This window comes from Thunnus thynnus, chromosome 16 (genome assembly GCF_963924715.1).
Source record: "Thunnus thynnus chromosome 16, fThuThy2.1, whole genome shotgun sequence".
In the NCBI taxonomy this organism is placed as follows: domain Eukaryota; kingdom Metazoa; phylum Chordata; class Actinopteri; order Scombriformes; family Scombridae; genus Thunnus; species Thunnus thynnus.
In genome coordinates, this window is record NC_089532.1 from 24,330,098 (window position 1) to 24,348,636 (window position 18,539).

General features: G+C 39.5%; 1 protein-coding gene across 6 annotated transcripts in view; it reads right to left on the bottom strand.

Annotated features, from left to right (window-relative positions):
• The window catches only part of alk (ALK receptor tyrosine kinase), a 369,356-nt gene that overhangs the window by 120,253 nt on the left and 230,564 nt on the right, over positions 1 to 18,539 (bottom strand). For all 6 annotated transcript variants that reach the window (XM_067614871.1, XM_067614867.1, XM_067614870.1 and 3 more), the window contains one exon: positions 12,278 to 12,482. In XM_067614871.1, the coding sequence (XP_067470972.1) occupies positions 12,278 to 12,482 (205 nt within the window). The remainder of the gene's footprint in view (positions 1 to 12,277; positions 12,483 to 18,539) is intronic.

Here is an 18,539-nt window from a genome sequence, read left to right on the forward strand (position 1 = left end):
CTGGGACACTTCAACTGGACCTAGAACTGCACACTAATAGAGCCTCAGTGATCTAGAACTGTTTAATACTTGACAACAGTTACACAACACTGGAAACAAATGTAACTATACAGATAGATGCATATTTTTTTGACTTTCTGATTTTTGACATTTTACATGTGGATGAATGCCCACTTTCATCTGACCTGTATGATGACACTCAAAGAGCTGCACAAAGATTTGTGATATAATGGCAACCTTTATATTGAGCTTTGTATTTCCAGCGAGTGCCACTTCAGTGTGACACTTGGCTAATGGTTTCCTGGTTATATGCCTTCCAGCTACGGATAAACTATTCAATATTTCTGAAGCAAAATGCTTTTAAAATGCTGGACATTTATTCAGTTCCAAAAGGATGTCAAAATGTTAGATTTGTGTACTCTACTAGTTTATTGATAAAAGTCTCTCATGTCTCCAGTCCGCAGGCTATAGTGCAAATTGTCAGGTAGTTACTAGAATATGATCTCCGCCAATTCACCCCAGTTAGTCTAGTCTCTCCTTCCACATGAAACAAATATTGTTTTTAACTTCTGACACCACTTTGCTTTACTATGAGAAATTGCTTTAACATTTGATTTTTTACCATTTGATTTGATTTCACTGTACCACAGGGCAGATGGTGCAGGCTCGTAGCCAGACTGAATTTAGCTCTTCACTAAAGCTATGATATTTTGTCAACAGCTATGATGGAGAATGACAAAATACTGGCCTTCTAACAAAAAAAGATAAGGTGAAATCTTTTTTTAAATATCATTTTTAGTTACAGCAAGTGCCAATATCCAATGCCAAACAAAGATAAACCATACTTTCATGTTTTCTTAATGCTGGGCAGGACACTGAGAATGGAAATTAAGGACCAGGTCTGGAAAAGTTGTGAATTTGTGTTCACATGCATGTAAGCAGGTTTTTTTATTGAAGGATTTATTCCAAACACATCAACATCAGAGGATTTCACTCATTAGTACTCTTAGCACGGCATGACACGTGGCTGCTTATCCCTGGGCTATATTGATTTTTGTAGAGGGTGATAAATATTATTTGACATAGCCAAACTCTGGATCGCTACATAATGTTATAAAATCCTAACAGCTATCCTGTAGTGGGATGGGAAAATACATAAAAGACACAAGAGGATCATCAATGAATCCATTCTACATATTAAATTGGCAATAAACACTTTATGTTTGCTGGTCAAAGCTCTTGTTCTAGTGATTTATGTTTGAATAAGACTCCTTATAAGATGGGCAACCACTGTCACACTACTGTCTTTGAGATTTGTGACACATTCCAAAGACACCAAAGTCAATATCATTCTCATACAAATGAGATAATTGTCGAGGCAATTGGTTGCTTGGTCTCTTGACATTGTTGGCGGCATTTGGTAGCTCTGTTTGCACTGGTTTCCTTTGTGCTCTGAAGTAACGCAATAAAATTCCTCTGAAATTTACAAAACCTAAAAGTTAGAGCCTAAAACTTCTTGGTTAGTAGTTTTTTTTTTTACACTTTTTATGGCAGTGCCATTAAAATGAATAGTTTCTTCACGTTTAATTGCTGCATTTTAAAATTATTAGTGCTTGGAATATTTTTATCTGAGCAACTGCCATTTTTATGGTGAGATAAAACTGTATCCTCACTACACACACCTGAGGGACATGCTCTTCATAACACAAGCCGCCAAGGAGACGAAGGCAAACAAGGAGAAAAAAAACACTACCTCTATCTAAGCATTTGCTTTGATGCAAAACACGCATTACAGCAAAAATGCTTTTGTGATTTCGGTGCCAAGTTTTTAGCGTCTGGGCTCCAGATTTGCTTTTGCCATAGGTGAAAAGTGAAACTAAGTCTTATCGTCAAAACTAGGCCACGGTTGCTTTTCCCAAATTTACTCTACTCTTGTGTAAAACTTCAGCTGTCAGGAATGCACAATATAACTTTGTGGGAATATGATTAGAGGTTCTTCGATGAGACGGGAGGCCTGTGAACACAAGGGGGAAGGGTGGGAATAAAAACCATGGTACCTTATGTAACCTGTCTGTGAAGAAGAAGGGAGGAAAGATAAAGAGAGAGAGAGCACATGAGAGAGAGAAGATGCAAGTATGCAAGCTGAGGATGACAAGATATAACTCATCTGTGGATAGGCTGTTGGGTTTTTTTTTTTTTTTCACAAGTGCCTATATGAGGCTGAAATGTTTCATTTCAGAGGCTTTTTATGAAGTCTCATTGGGAGCAGCCACCAAAACACTACACAGACATAACAATATTTTGTTGAGACAGAGAAAAATATGTGTATATGAGTGTATCAGAAGACCCTGTGAGATAAATGGGTAGAAAACAATGTTTAAGATATTGCTGTGTATAATATATGCAGTGTAATAAAATTTTAATGTACTGTACAATACAACAAGCGCTTGCATTCTTATTTTTGCCCTACAGTAATAACTGGTGTTCATGGAGTGTTTTCCAAAGGATTCTCTTTAAAAAAAAAGAGTGTATCTTGATCTCATAACCAGGTACTGAAGCACCTGGACAGAGCTACAGAAGTAAGTACTCAGTTCATGCTCAACATTATGAACAACTGGTTTAATGTTTCACAAATGAAATAATAATATAGTGTCAATTTGGCACCTGACACCCATGGGAGCCAGGAGTAACCTCTTGAGTTTTTTTCCCCTGTCAGTGTTGTTTGCATTGTTGTGTCAGATTGATCGAAGATAGTTGAAGGAAAAAAATACCAGATCAAAAACTATCTTTTGAAGATAAAAAATCAGGAGTCAGAGGTCCAAGCAGCAAAGTGCAAATATGATGAACCAAATCGCTCCGAAGGTTTTTTCCTTCAGGGCGTAGTTTTTATACCCTTGGGTCGGCATAGGTCACACCTATCATCCACCCACCTTAATTTTTGGCCAATTATTATTGTTATCTTTATCTCCGTCACTCGTTGTTGGTCAAGACTCTTCAAGAAAGGTTCTGAGTTGTTGTGGATATGTACTGGCATATTCAATTCTACCTGGTTATGTCCAATTTTTTTTATGTAAGTATTGGGGATCATTTTACACCATTATAGCCAAGTTGTCTTCTGGCCTTTATTTTTTTATGAGTTATTCTAGTCATTTTACACCCTTATTTCTTGATCTCCTCCAGAGAGTATTTTTTTTAAAAAAGGTGAAGATTTTAATGCAGACCCAAGCAAAGTGACATGTAATACAAACACACTCAAATTTCTCCAGTGTATGACTATGATTCTTTTACCGTGCTTCTATACGTACATTGTGATTAAATGTGGTTCATGAGATTACAAATACATCATCAATATAAATTTTATCACACTAGCCCTTATTGCTTGTAAACTTATAAAATCAATCTGCATAGCTTAATATTTTCTTTAAGCACACCAATGACATTTAATGAAAATACACCACAGCATCCTGTATCTCTGACGCGTTAAAATCAACTATTTTTTTCCCTGATAATGCAACCATGTGAACAACAAATCCATGTTGAAATCATGAAAATTAACCAAATAAACCTCACTGTCAAAAAAGCCATTTTCTTACCATCTGTGTATACATGTCTCCAGCACCAAAAAGTGGCTGATGAGGCTAATTATCAGCTAATTGTACTCAGTTTCTAATGGCAGTATGCAGTAAATGGTCGCCCTTTGTGTGCGTGTTTTTAAACTACTTTCCTAATTAAACATGATGTGCTTGATGGTGTTATTAATGACTCCTGATGAAACTTGAAAGCTCAGCATTCTCGTTGCCCTTTAGCTTCCCTTTTTATAAGTCACATTAACATAAAAAGCTAATATTTCTCTGCATAATATGACCTCCTCTTTCTGTCTCTGCTTTTTTGGGATTTTATTTGTTTAATTTTCAGATAAATTTTTAACACACATGAATATAACCATAATTACGATCATATAACATCAAACAGGAGTTTAACATTACAACGTTTATTGGGGACCCACTCAAATGATCACCTGTGGGTCCCGGGGGACTCGCTACATTGAAAACCTATCAACATCACTGCCCTGTATTTCCTTTCCTGTGTCTCCCCTGAAAAGCTTTATCAAAGAATGTTGACTAATGTGCAGAAAATAGCAGGCTTAGAGAGGGAGAATGTATTAGTGTCTGAAAAATAATGCCGCTGCCTCCTTTCTCTGGAAAACTGGCATAAAAGGCAGCGAGAACAGTGTTGTGGCAGTGATGGCCGATGCTATAAGAAGTCTCATTTACATTTGAAACAGAAAAATAGCAAAGAATGCTACTGGGGAGCCGGAGGAAGACAGAGACAGAGAGTATGTCAAGAAAAGAAAATGTACTCCCTTAGATTCTCTCTTAGCCACTGTGACTGAGCAGTCACCCACAATGCACGACTTCCCCCCTTTTCTTTCCTTTGGCAGGGATGAAAACATTTTTTTTCTTAGCATTCATTGCTCTTTTTAATACAGTTCTAATGACTAATAAGTGCTCAATTCACAGATTGCACGGTGACAAAGTAAACTGTATTACAATAAAGTTGACAATGAACTTTGAAGCAAAACATGCAAGGGATTCAGATTTTGCAAAACAGCATCTTGATACAATGGAGGAGTGTGGTATCCTTTGAATTAACAGGTCAGTGTTTTCTCTGGATGAGTTTAGCATATACTGCTAATATATACAATCTCAAAAAACAAAACAAAACATGAGTATTATAACGATAGCTTTACATATGTAAATCCAAAAATATCAAAGACCTGAAATGCAAAAGGCAAAGAAATCACATTTGGATCCAAATAAAAAATTCCAGGCTTCTTAACTCCCACCAGGCAGCTTCCTACATGCAGGTTGAACGGATTGCTGTCTCTGCTGTATGATAAAAGTAAAATCTGTTGTTTCAAAGTTACAAAACACTACATCCAGCTATTTCACCTTAAACCAGAGAGGAACCTTCTCATCAAGAGTTCTAAGCTTTGGTTTTGGTTGTAATGGAAATCTGTGGAGCCTCAGATCACAACAGCACATGTCGACCAGCACACCACATACCATATGGCACATTATTGCTCTTTCTCTGTCCTTGAGACATGTACATGTACACCGCTGGCTAAAAAGCAGAAAATCAAAGTTCTAAACTGCCTTTTGTCCAAACGATCTACTGGCAACGCTCCCAGATCTAGAGCCACGAGGTTCTCATCAGCCCTGGCCCTCCGGCGACCACCGTCCGAGAGCTGGAGGTCAGCTCTGGTGAACGCTAAGTGGAGGAGTTGTAAAGGCCTGCCAGGGATGAATGCACCGCTTTGCCAATGAGAAGGGCTGGAGGTGACACGCTCCTCTCACTCTCATTTAGCTTCACTTATTGAAGGACGCACAAAACACGGTTGTAAGAGATCCTCTGTGGAGTGGATGTATCATTACTATGGTTTTAAAATAAAATACAGTGGCGATGGGATTATTGCATTAAAAATAGGATGTTACAATTAAATTAGGTGATCCTGTGGGATGATTACAGTAGTTTGTACACAAAACAAATGAGTTGTACAGCTACAGTGAGTTAACAGTAAAGAAGATACCTAATTATTTTTATATTGCTTTTTTCATTTGTTTTTGAAGCTACTGGCTGTACGTGAGCTCAGATAAAGTCAAATAGCTTAAGAGGAAAAACTGCTTGAAATTGAAAAAATGTTGTTTTTGTACCAATGTAGCTCGTATTACTTCAAAAGCCTATTCATCCAACAAACTCAAAATGAAAGGACTCTGCCCCTCTGCCTACTTTAACCATTAACAGATGCAACGTGAGCCTGAGCAGTATGACACTGTGGTTATTTTTATTACAAGAGCACCAAAATGCAATTTCCGATTTAAAGGACATCTTGACTGAATAACCCAACAGTGAAACTCACCTTGTTTGCACTCATATAAGTATACAGTATGTTGCTGTACACTAATCGTAGTCATGACCCTCTGTTTATCATATTATAACAGACAGGACATGAGAACAATGAGAGGTAGAAGCACCTCTTTTCATTCTAATACACAGTTCATATTGATTTCTTTATTCTAATTTAAAGCAAAGTAATGCAGCAGTTGGAAATTATTCAACTTGCTAAGTGTATCCACTGCTAATACACTGACGCATCTGTCATTGTTGAGGTTGCTTTTTATTACATTTATGGGATTGTGAATTGAATAATTACGTTAGAGGCAAGAATAATCCTTTTTACTTACAGGGTTTAATTTGACAGAAAAATATAGTAGTGCTTTTGTCTCCAGCCAGCTGTCTCCAGTGTGTGGGACAACTTTTATCATGACTACGACTGTTAGAATGAAATATCCGTACTGTCCATGCACATACAGTACAGACTGTATCAAACTGCCATTGCTGTTACTGTGGTAACAACAATAGCAGTTTAATACTTCAGCAAACACTCTTTGAACAGCTGCTTTGTCAGAAATACAACAGAGAAGCGACTGATGTACCTGTTTACAGCGCAGCCAAACAAACTCACTCTCCAATAATATCTCACATAACAGCAGGAAACAATAAAGTTGGTTACCTTGCAGAAGAGCTGCAAGGCCCTGCAATTCTTCATCCAACAACTCACTGTGGCTGCTCCTTCTTGTTCTATTACTCTATTATAATAACGTAACACTGAGGTGTTATCAATTAGATACAATTGCGCTGGATTACATGCATGCATTGTTTTCTTGTGAACCCCTTGTTCATGTGAAAGCAATCTAAATCCAGCATGGGAACTACAGGTAAAAACTAACCTTCATAAAAGAGATACACGAATGATTATTGCAGAAAAAAATGCCAACCATAAATAACATCAAAAATGGGATGCTAATCTCAATTTAACAGATTTTATAATGCATACCGCACTACAAAGCAAACCTGCTCCGTTTCTTTTTAAGCTCTAGTGACACCCCAGTGATTCTCTCTCCCATACATTAGGCCTGTACTTACTTTAATGTGCAAGCTTATGTAGGAGAAAATGGGCAGTGCAGCTAATATTACATTATATATCACTTGCCATAATGATCCTATTGTATGTCAAAATTTACCATTAACACTTGCCTCCTTTGATGCTTCCTTCCCCCGCATTACACAAGCTCTGCATCAGTTTTAAGATAATACTGCTCTAATGCAGCGCTATAAATGACATTCAACGCTTTCCACACTAACGCATGACTGCATTTTGTCACACTGGGCGGTTCTGATACCTATGCTCATTGCATTAAGCATTACGTTACAGCACTTTGGTGCATAGAGCATTAATGTAAAGTAAATGAATGCGTATAGTATACAAAATATGTACTGTATATTATCCTGTGTGTGCGTGATGGATGAGCTGTGAGGTAATGTTAGAAGAATACATAAATTAGAGGAGAGACAGAGTCCTGTGATGAGCTAGAGCTGTGGTGTAATGCAGCCACTAAGAAAACAAAACTGCCTTCATAAGTCACAAACACACAACTCACATGGACACACAACACTGTGAATACATGAAGTCAGAGACACACACACCTCTCTGTCAGTGCTGACTGAGACACTTGAGGTTGTGACTTTCACTGTGAGAGCTGGCACTGTTTGATGAGTCAGCTCTTTTGTTGTCTGTGTTCAGAGGTCCTAAATATTGTCCCCTTAGGTAGTTATCCACTGTATGATAAAATGTGAGGCAGAGGTATGATGGAAAGTGTCATAAAAAAGCTAACCCTAAAATTCAGCTATGCTATACATAGTGAGAAGACAGATTTTCAGAACTATGCTGGAACTTGAAACAATAACATCTGAGATATGGTTTGTTCTCTTAAAAGCAAGGTTGAAATGACTGAATCATTAATATGTTTAATGGACCAAACTTGAGTTGAGTTGAGTCACTATCACCAAGCTCTCAAAGTGACATTCTTCCACAGATTGCTTTATGTTTTATGTTTTGAAAGTAGAACAGAGCAGTCGAGTATCCGGTACGAGTTCAGAAAGCTGCTACCTGTGCACTGGTTTACAACCTTGAGCTGTCTGAACTACTTTTGTCATTTTGAAAACTGGTCTAGTCTGGGTTTTTTGCAATTTTCACTTCACTCACTGTCACTATTTTTACTTTTTCAATGGGAGTCAATAAATCATGACCACTGTTTCAGAGCACTCTGAATGGACTCTCACACATTTTTTGTGTTTGGACACTTCTATCAGATGTGTAGCAATATTAATGCCATGCAGGCAGCGGAGCATCTTTCAATGATTTCAAAGCAATGGCTGCAGTGGAGTTTGGACGCTTGTTTTTCAAATTTGGTAAAAAGACAAACATAAAGTTGTTCAAGGTGTAACAACTATTTTGCCAATAAATCATAAATTCAGCAAAACTGTGTGGGTGGCCTCTTAATAATGTCAGTGACTTTCTACTGCAATGAGAACATGTAACACAGGCCTTTTTTGTTTTATTCAGACATAGCTGCTCTTTTTAAAACACACTTTAAACTAAAAAATAATAATAGTGAAGCCATGCAGACCTACAGCAGAGTCTTCTGATTTTGCAATGATTTTTGCAACAATTCACTTCCTGTTTGGAATGAAGCCTAATAATCCACTTTCAACTTAGAAGAACTTATTAAATGACTGATGTGTACGCGGATGTTTTATTTCCCGCTTGGCTAACACTTGTGCTTTGACTATTCAATTGGGGGAACATGCCAAAACATAGCATTAAAATTCAAAAGACAAGGGTCACAGGTTGGCAATTAGTACACTGACTGCCTCTTGCAATGTCCACGGGTGGCTCTTCTTGCTTTTGTTTTTGCCTTCTCTTTTATGATATGAATGTCCTCCTGTTGGAACAGAGATGTGGGGAGTTTGGCTGAGCGAGTCTCCAAATGGCAGAGATGGTGTGGGTGGATGACAGCCTCTGACTACAAATGAGAGCACACAAACGAACGGTCTAATCCGTCACACATGTAATGAGAGCGTCCCTGCTATGCTCCCTTAAGAAGACACCAGCATGCGTGTTCGCATGAACACATGCACACACACACACGCACACACACACACACACACGCACGATAACGATAACATACTCCCACACACAGACAGCAACAGAGACAGGGGAGATGCATAAAGCATGACATTCATATGATTCCAATGCCCTTAAGAGATTACACAAACAAGCAGCATGAAACATGTCCATAGCAGCGGGCGGAGAGTTGCTCTTTGTATTCAGACTTCCTACACACTGACAACTAAAGCACAGCTATGCTAATAAAAGGCAACAGGCACATATGGATTCAAACACTCATATTTAATATTTAAAAACTTTTTGAAGGGAGTATTTTCAAGGCCTCCGTCACCCTATTTCTCTCAGTGTTAGACAGATCTCAGTGCAGCCTCCAATGAAAAGCCACAATGAGAAGTGCACAGACCTGGTGTTAATTAAGGATTAGTCACAGAGGAAGGTTATATGAATACAGGTATTGCTCATTGGTAGCCAGCTGCTGCAAAAGCAAATGGCCTGTGTTTTAAACAGCCTATCTCGCCCTTCTTTCCCAGCCAGCTCTCTCCGTCTTACAAAATCTCCATATAAAAAGGCTTTCAATGAGGGTGACATCATTTGATTCTGCTGTTATCTCTGCCTCTAATGCAGTGGTCGCAAACCTGTCAATTGCGATGGTACATCTTTGTGACTCTCCCCGTAGCTCCCGAAAATAACAGAAGAATAAATACACAAATGCATTAGGCCTGATTAATGTTCCGTTTTGCAAGGTCCTCTCTCTCTCTTCCCGATCCAGCTGTTGTATATCTTTCAGCGCAGCAGGTGCTGCATTAAAGTGACCAATGAGATAAGAGAAGAGTACCAGTACATTAACTGTCACTAACATCAATATATGGCGCTCATTACGGTACGTTAACTGTCGCAAACGTCATTATATGGCACTCGCTGGTGACATCCTGCGAGATAGCTAGCTAGCATGGCGGAGGCTCCACAAAAGAAGGCGAAAATGTACAATTTCCATCCAGAATGGGAAGAGGAATTTCTTTTTACCTTGGTGAAAGACAAGTGTGTATGGTTGTTGTGCTACCAAACACAAGCTGTCAAAAAGCTGTCAAACTGTCTAAAAGAAGAAATCTGGAGCAGCAACACAACACCAACCACCAGAAATTCAAACACAGCTACCCCCCAAAGAGCGCAATCCGTGCAAGGAAGGTTGACGAGCTGAAATCGGGGTTGAAGGCCCAACAATCGCTTTCCACAAAACCTGCTTCTCAAAATAAGGCAGCATCATTTCGTGTGAGTCATCTTTTGGCTAAACACAAGAAGCCTTTTAACAGATGGCGATTTATTCAAGGAGGCAATGGTCATTATCGCACAGGCTGTTTCCCACGACTTCCAAAACAAAGACGACATCAAAACTGCACTCTGTGGTGTAGCGCTTGGCTCTGCAACAGTGACAAGGAGGGTCGAGTCACTGTCAGAGGATGTGGATTGACAAGTGTTAAAGGACTCGTCATTCCGTGTATATTTTTCACCACAGTTCGATGAATCCCTGGATGTAAGGACACAGCTCGGCTTGTTGTGTTTGTCAGAACGGCTTCTCAGGATTCTACAACACAGGAGGACTTCTTCACTCTTGCAGTCAAAGGAGAGAACGAGATGTCCGGCAGTTGAGACGCGGCAAAGTGCTGCAGTGATTTGTTGACTTCCTGCCTGAGATAAAGATTTTTCTGTCGAAAAGGAACGAGCAGCACAAAGAACTGTCAGATGATGCGTGGCTACTGGACCTGGGGTTTCTGACAGACCTAAAACTGAATGCATTCAACAACAAGCTCCGATACCTGCCCCACATGATAAGAGCAGTGAAGGTGTTCAAGGCCAAGCTCGGTGTTTGGACCACACATCTAAAGAACGGAATGCTGACACACTTTCCCAACCTGGAGAAAATGTCACAGGCCATCAAAGAAAAGGATGCTTTTCACCCTGAGCAGTACTGTGCTCACCTGGACAAAGTGGCAACAGAGTTCAGTCGGCGTTTTGAAGAGTTAGACCTCATGGAAGATATTGCTATATTCGTCCCAAACCCATTCCTGCCCATTGATATAGAACAGATACCAGCCGAATGCCAGCCGGTATTTGCTTTGCAAAGTGGAAGTTGACATGGAAATGGTTGATTTGCAAAATGACATAGAGCTGAAAACCAGATCAATGGACAGTGACTTTTAGAGAGAGTTTCCTCTCCTCACTGCATGTGCACTAAGAGTGAGTGCCTACTTTGGATCCACTTACCTCTGTGAAATGGTGTTTTCACAGATGAAAATAATCGAATCAAAGTACAGGAGCCACCTTACTGACAGACACCTCACAGACTGTCCCAGACTGACTGTCTGTAGCTACGAGCCAAACTACAAAGCTCTCACAGACAGTATTCAGTCACAGCCGTCACACCGACTTGAGTGAGTAACATGACAGTCTGCGACAGCTTTGCCTTCCGATGACATTGTGAAAAGTGATGCTGCATAAGACGGGACATAGAACTGCACTTAGCTTAAGTGCATTGACTGAGAATTTTTCTAGCACACATTACAGTTGTACTCTCTAAAACACTAACGGTAAATGTAGTAACTCTGGACTGGATAAGCATTAACAGTTCAAAATGGAACTTCAGAAGATGTGCTGACTTCAAGTGTGTTGATATTTTTTTTCTTTGTTGTCTACTTATCATAATGAAACTTAGAATTGAAGGTATGACATATTGTAAAATTCTTAAAGCGAGACAACTATGGTCTCTTTGATATGCTAGTTACAGTGTTTCCTTGGTTGCGTCAATGTGAAAGCTTGACTAAAGCATTTCATGTAATTCAAATACAATTAGCACAATAAAAGGCCTTGAGTTGGAAGTACATTCTGGGTTGGTTTGTCTCTCAACGCTTCAATAGGTAGATCTTGGCTTTCACCAAGGCTGACGACAGGGATCTTGTGCTTAAAAAGGTTGGTGACCACTGCTCTAATGGGACATATTTACACAGGTTTGGGAACAGAAAATTCAAAATGAAGCTTTTGGCTGGCACGCAAGTATGCATGTATACATGACTCCACCGAAATCCCACAAAGCTGGTAGAAGGTGCTACAGGAAAAGTTACAGGTGGAGAGCCACGAGCACCATGCACTGGTAGATGGGCCACATCTACTTCATGGAAGCTTGTTTTTCTTTTTGTAGTTCAAATCACTTTGTTCTTGGAAAAACTGTACATGTATAAAACACATGCTTACCCTGTGATGCGTGGCAGCGTGTCAGTGGAGAAAAGGGCGAGCGGCGGTTTGTCCCGCTCTATCAGCCATATGGTGTACTGCCCACTCTGCTTGGGGTGGAGGAACACGGCCATGTCCAGACTACAGGGGACTTGGCCACCCCACAGCCAAGGACTCAGCACCCAAGGGCCCCCAAAGGCTGAACTGTTCACCCAGAGGAACTGACCTGAGGAAGAGAGAAACACAAAAGCACTGTAGAACACAAAACAGTACCACAAACCAGGAGTAATTATAAGAAACAGACACTCAGGTTAGAGACGTATTCATCTTGTTAAAAGTGGACCAGAAGTGGAAAGAAAATGTTCAGAATTGATAATCTCATGAATGTGATATTACAGTATGTACAGAAGCCGGATGGGCAATGGGTTATGATTTTAAATAGTTTTGAGGCAATGGCTAAGAGGGGTACTTGATGAAAATGTATGAAATAAAGCTGCTTTGAAAAAGAGCAGTCAATGACATCCCTTTAACAAAAAAAGAATAAAAAAAAGAAAAGAGGTAGTGGGTGAAAAATCAAAGCACAGTTTTTTTTTCTAGCTTTGATATGAAGTCCCATTTCACTTTCAAACCTATTGCGTTCATTCAAGCAGGAAGTTCATCAGAAGCTGAAAGTTGTGTGTGTGTGTGTGTGTGTGTGTGGGGGGGGGGGGGGGGAGCACAAAGAATCTCAACTTGAAAGGAGGAAAATCCATTTTTAATGCGCTCTGTTAAGAAAAGTGTACTGTTGATGAGGGGAAGCTAAAAAAAATGCAAAGCAAAAATCTTACAGAATAAATGATTTTTTATTATTCTCAGGGAGCGTTGGAGGTGAGCTGGTCCTGCCATTCCTGATTATTTTGTTTGTCACAGTGCGGGTCATGAGATGCGCTTGCTGCTGTGGTTACAGTTACAGAAATAAATCTGGGAATAGCTTTTAATGTGGGCTTGATATATTTGTTTCCTTTCATTTTTTAGTTCGTTTCCATTTCCAGACTACACTGTGGTCTCGGGGTAATGGTAAAACCAGCTTCCCGAGGGTCAGATTGTATTGAAGTGTACTTCTCTAACTGGGACACTCAAGTCCCCTTGTGTATGTCAGCTGTTGTACTCGAACAGCCTTTTGCCATTAGTTGTATATGCAGTTTGTATATTGGTGCTCAGAAAGATGAAGGATGGTAAAATGCTTATAAGGCCATACAAACTTCTGATGTTTGTGTTTGTGGCAACATCACTGAAACTCTTTTTGAATATAATGCAGTCTTAAACAACATGGATCAGAATCAGTAAATATTGTAGATGTATATGTGTATCTATATACAGTATAATATAACTAATTGTGCATACAGCAGCCTGTTTGCATGTATCAAGTAGAATTTGATTTCAACAAGGGACATTATCATCCACCGACTGAATCCAAATCCTTTCAAACACCGTACTGAATCTTTTCAGGTTTACCTTTCAACATTTGCAAGTAACTGAAGGCTGCGAAAGGACCAAAAAATCCTGCACTGAACATTTCTTTATGAAGTCTGAAGACTAAAACGTTGTTAATGAAATACAAGTGATGGACAGTTCTGTTGGTCCTTTCTCAGTCACAGTTTATGATCAGACGCACCTGCTCACAAGCTTTTCTAGAGTGTGAGAAGTTTCTATGTTACCTGAAGCAACTAAAGGCTAAAACAACTAGAGTCTAATCATCATTTGTTGGCTGAGAAGCAGAAACACTACAGTTTTAGTGGCGGCCTAATTCATGTTCACAACCTGTACCTACAACCTGAAAACGAGATGAGCAGCATAATATATAAAATGTTCATTAAATCTATCTGACACATTCAATTAGCTGTAACCTTCACCAGCTACTTACTCTAAATCCTGAAGGCCCTGACTCACAACTATGACGCTAATCCGATTCAAACCTTAATATGATATGAATCAAAGTGGGAGATTCTTAAATTGACATGAGGTGATCAGCTGATCATTAATCTAGAGAAGAATCTCCACCCTGTAGGTCATTGCTAAACTACAGAAGTACACACAGTCCAGCTGTGGTCATACAGCAGTGTGACAGAGTGATATGTCTTCTCACTCACAAACAATCCCTGTCTGAAAACAGACACCAGCTGCAAAAAGCAAATTAACCAGAGAACAGACTAACTTCTCATTTTCATTCTACTTGCTACACAGAATTAACGTTCATCAGCCACAGCTGATCTAATCTGCTGCTGGTGATGTTTGTCAATTTAACCAGAGACACTGACAGTGGCCTTCTAATAAGAAGCCTACTACCAACATTTTTCCATTGCTCTTTGCTAATAAAAAAGATTGAGGAAAGAGAAAAGGTTGGAGTATTTTGCTGACCAGATATAAAATGGAACAAACCATTGAAACCCATCCCTGTTATTTCCTAGGTCAACCATCTTGTAGGTCTAAAATGTTTGAATATCTGAAAGGCCAACGATGACAACAGTTATATCCGGCATTCAATTTGAGGACTTTATTATAAACATGAGCAGAAGGACCTCAAATCATTAGTCTGTGTCTGTACTTACGCCGATGTAGAAATGTTACGCCTTCCTTTTATCCCTCCCCAACATCCGATGCTTTCCTCCCCTCCCTTATCCCCTGAAGTTGCTGAAAAACGGGTGAATTTGGAGGCCTTGAAATTGGAGTGCTCCAGTTAAGCCTCATTTGCTCTCCTTTCCACATTTGCATGCTCCTTACACAGAGGGTCCAGACAATTTGGCAAGGACAGTCCGAGTGCTTACAACAAGTTTGCAGGCGACGTGGACTGCACACACACACACGCGCACACACTCTACACGCCCAGCAGCGATTTGATAGAAAGGTTTTAATACTCAGCCTGGAAGGGCTTTGGGCCTGAAGGCAGAAACCTATTAACTCTTGTTTCCCAGTCTGAATACGATGAAGAAATACCTGCTCGGGAGCAATTATCGACAGGGTACAAATTATAACCGTAAACTGCAAAGGAAAGACTGCAATTCCATTAGTAGATTTCTGCCTCAGCTTCACCTGTGAATACTGCTGCCTAACAGAGCTTGATGCCCTCATTTACTGCATCACAAGGCCTGCTTCCACCAACTGTCTGCCCCAATCTGCGTAGTGCAACATGATCATTGATGGGCTTTTAAGTAGTATTGAAAGAGATGATCATTCATAGCTTATATTAAAACCTGCACTGCATTGAAAAATCATGACACAAGAGATGGAAATCCATGCTGTTAATGAATATTTAAGACCTGCACCTGTATTTTAAGTTTCTTGAGCTTAGCCTTTAATAATGACCTGTGGGGATCTATTGGAAGTATGATGTTGATGATGGAAAAGATTTTCTCCAAAAACAATTACATGACTCTGTTGCTGGAAGGAACATCCAATAACCACTAATCAGGAAGGGTTTTTTTTTCCTTTTCTCATTTATTTTTAAACCACACTAGCACTTGTACTCTAGCTGGCCTGTTAATGGACTTTGTTGGAGGCAATTTCTCATTTATCTGTGAAGTTCAGACTTAGCATAATCAACAGTGTTTATAAAACTGCACTCAATTATTGTCCCTCTGAGGAGGAGGAGGAGGCGGACGAGCCCCCCAAAAAAGCAGAACAAGAAACATTTCAATCCGGAGTGATGCTGCATTCTGTATCATTGAATCAAGCTGGTAAACACTTTTCTCGCTTTCTGTGCGGTTACAGATTCAATCAACTGAGGCTCTTGTTGACATAGCATACCAAATCAGGCCAACTGTTGGTGAGAGCAGAATTCCCTCAGATAATAAAGGCCTGAGAGAAGGAGGAAAACAAACCATTCAAATTGTATTCTCTGCCAAATCCTCTTATACAATAGCATAATGCATTTACCCAGGACCGGCACAAGCTTTTTGGGGTCCCAACAATTTGACTGCCTTACATTTTAATTTTCAACCCATTCATTGGCGCAACACAGTGACAACAGCTTCCACTGTGGAAAGATGGTGTGAAAGTATATTCAGCATGCTGACAAAAAGCCTGCTTGTGATAGTGTATTGTTGTTGGTTTCTGCTTTAAAATGATTTATATTCAGTAGGTGATTAAAATGTGAAAACTGGAGTGAAGGAGGATGTGGCAATGATTCAGCTTTTAAGGAGAAAAGGAAGAACTTGTCTACGTTAGGACAATTAGTACACTCCTTATCTGGCAGGGTTAAAATTATTGGGTTTATTCTGGTTAATAATTCGTCCATCAGCGTAACAGTCAACCAATCCAGTCCTTTTGGCACAAAATCATTTGTTGAGGCCAAATACAACTCTCATATAAAAACCATCTGATAGAATATGAAACAATCGATATACTGTTGACAAAAGACATGTATGACAAACCACTTTGCCCTCTTAGAAATGGGTTATTTTCAAACTCAGTGGTCAAACTAATGATACAGACACAGAGGATCAATTTAAAAAAAAGCTGAAAAATGTGTTGACATTATCTAAAATCTATCTAAAATTGTCAGGATGTTGTTTCTCAGGTTGCCAATTGCTTTATTCACTAATAGCACTAAAATTGTCCCACCCTGCTGTGAGAATGCTGCACTGTGTTTGTATAGTGTGTTATTAGTACACAGCTAAACCCACTCATGCACTGTGGTTGTGGGGATCTGATGTCACGTCACACTGCAGTCAGGTTGTACCAGAAGAGCAGGTAACATGTTGGGTAAAACTAATCTACTAAACTAAGCTTCACAATGTGTTGCTTTAAACGATCATTGTTGCTAACTAATATCTGTCTTCTCCTTCAATCACACCACAGATGTACATCTCTACAGTCTTCATAGGCAAAAGACAGTAGAATGAACTAAAGTGTTTTTTTCACTGCAACACCAATCATCAGATAAGACAGAAGCACAAACAAAATGTGCATAATTACTGAATAATATTAAATCATGTGAAAAAAGAAAACAAGGCTAATCTGAATAACTGAATAACACCTGGCAATGTTCAGCCGTTGCAGCTTTCTCTCAGTTACTAGCTAGATAAGAAGAAGCCAAAACATGATAGAGAGCAGTGCAAAAAAAGCATATTAACCATCTGGAGTGGGGAGTACTGCACACTGCTTTTTTTTGGTTCCATTTTTGATTCATATGAGTGATTTCACAATATTTTACCTGGTGTTTTTTGTTTTACAGATGGACTCTTATGAAAATGAGATACAAGCAGAGAGGGACACGGTGTGCAGGGTCATGGTCTCTGCTTCCCCTTTGTGAATAGCGTGCAGCTAACTGAATAACATCAAAACTGAAAATGGATTAAAAAATTGCACACACTTTTAATATGGCCTCAGTGTCTGTTTCAAATGATAGAAGAGTTAACCTGAAGACAGATGATTGGCCTTAATCTACACCCTGTCTTCAGAGAAACTACAAGTTCATGCAAGTTGGAATTTTTGGCTATTCTTTCTCACCATTTAGAATATCAGTGATTGTAAAAGCCGCTTGGGGATATACTACCCAGTCCTGCATATTTCTAATTTGGTGGTATAATGTGTATTTCAGTCTTCAGACATATTTAATTGTACAGTGCTGCATAACTAGAAACCAGAGTTTAGTAACCACTAGAGACATAAACACATTTGTTTCTACCTCACAGCTTTGCTCTTCTGTCACAGGGACACGTCCTATGGCTGCTGCTTTGTCCCAACTTCTGTTTTTCTAATTTTTCATGTATCATTAGAAAATGAGCTGGTATTGTCTCCCATGAAAATTACACACAGACTTGAATGTAACCGGGGGGAAAATGCAGCTTCTTTGTTCCAATAAATGTCTTGAGTCTTGAACTCAGTAAAGGATTCATTGTCTATCCGTAACTGTTGTTTGTTTTCTGAGCTCTTTTCACTTTTTCAAGCTAATCTTATAATACTGAAGTTATAGTGCTTCACCCCTCTCTGACATGTAGGCAGGACTGCACATGACTGCCCCTTTGCCCCTTGATGCCAAGGCGTATTTTATGTTTTTCTTTTCTTTGTGAAGGCCTGCTTGTAGCCCTTATCAAGAAGAACATTTAACAATTCATAATAATGTAGCTATGAATCAAATGACCTGGCTGCCCTCACATGATGACCTTTCACCTCAGGTCATTCTTGATGTGACCTAACGTAGCTGCAACCCAGGATGCCAGAGACAGATGCTCAGAGGGAGAAATAACTTAATCATTGGGATTTTATTTCACTCTAAAAAGGGGGAACTTCAATTGCTGGTAAG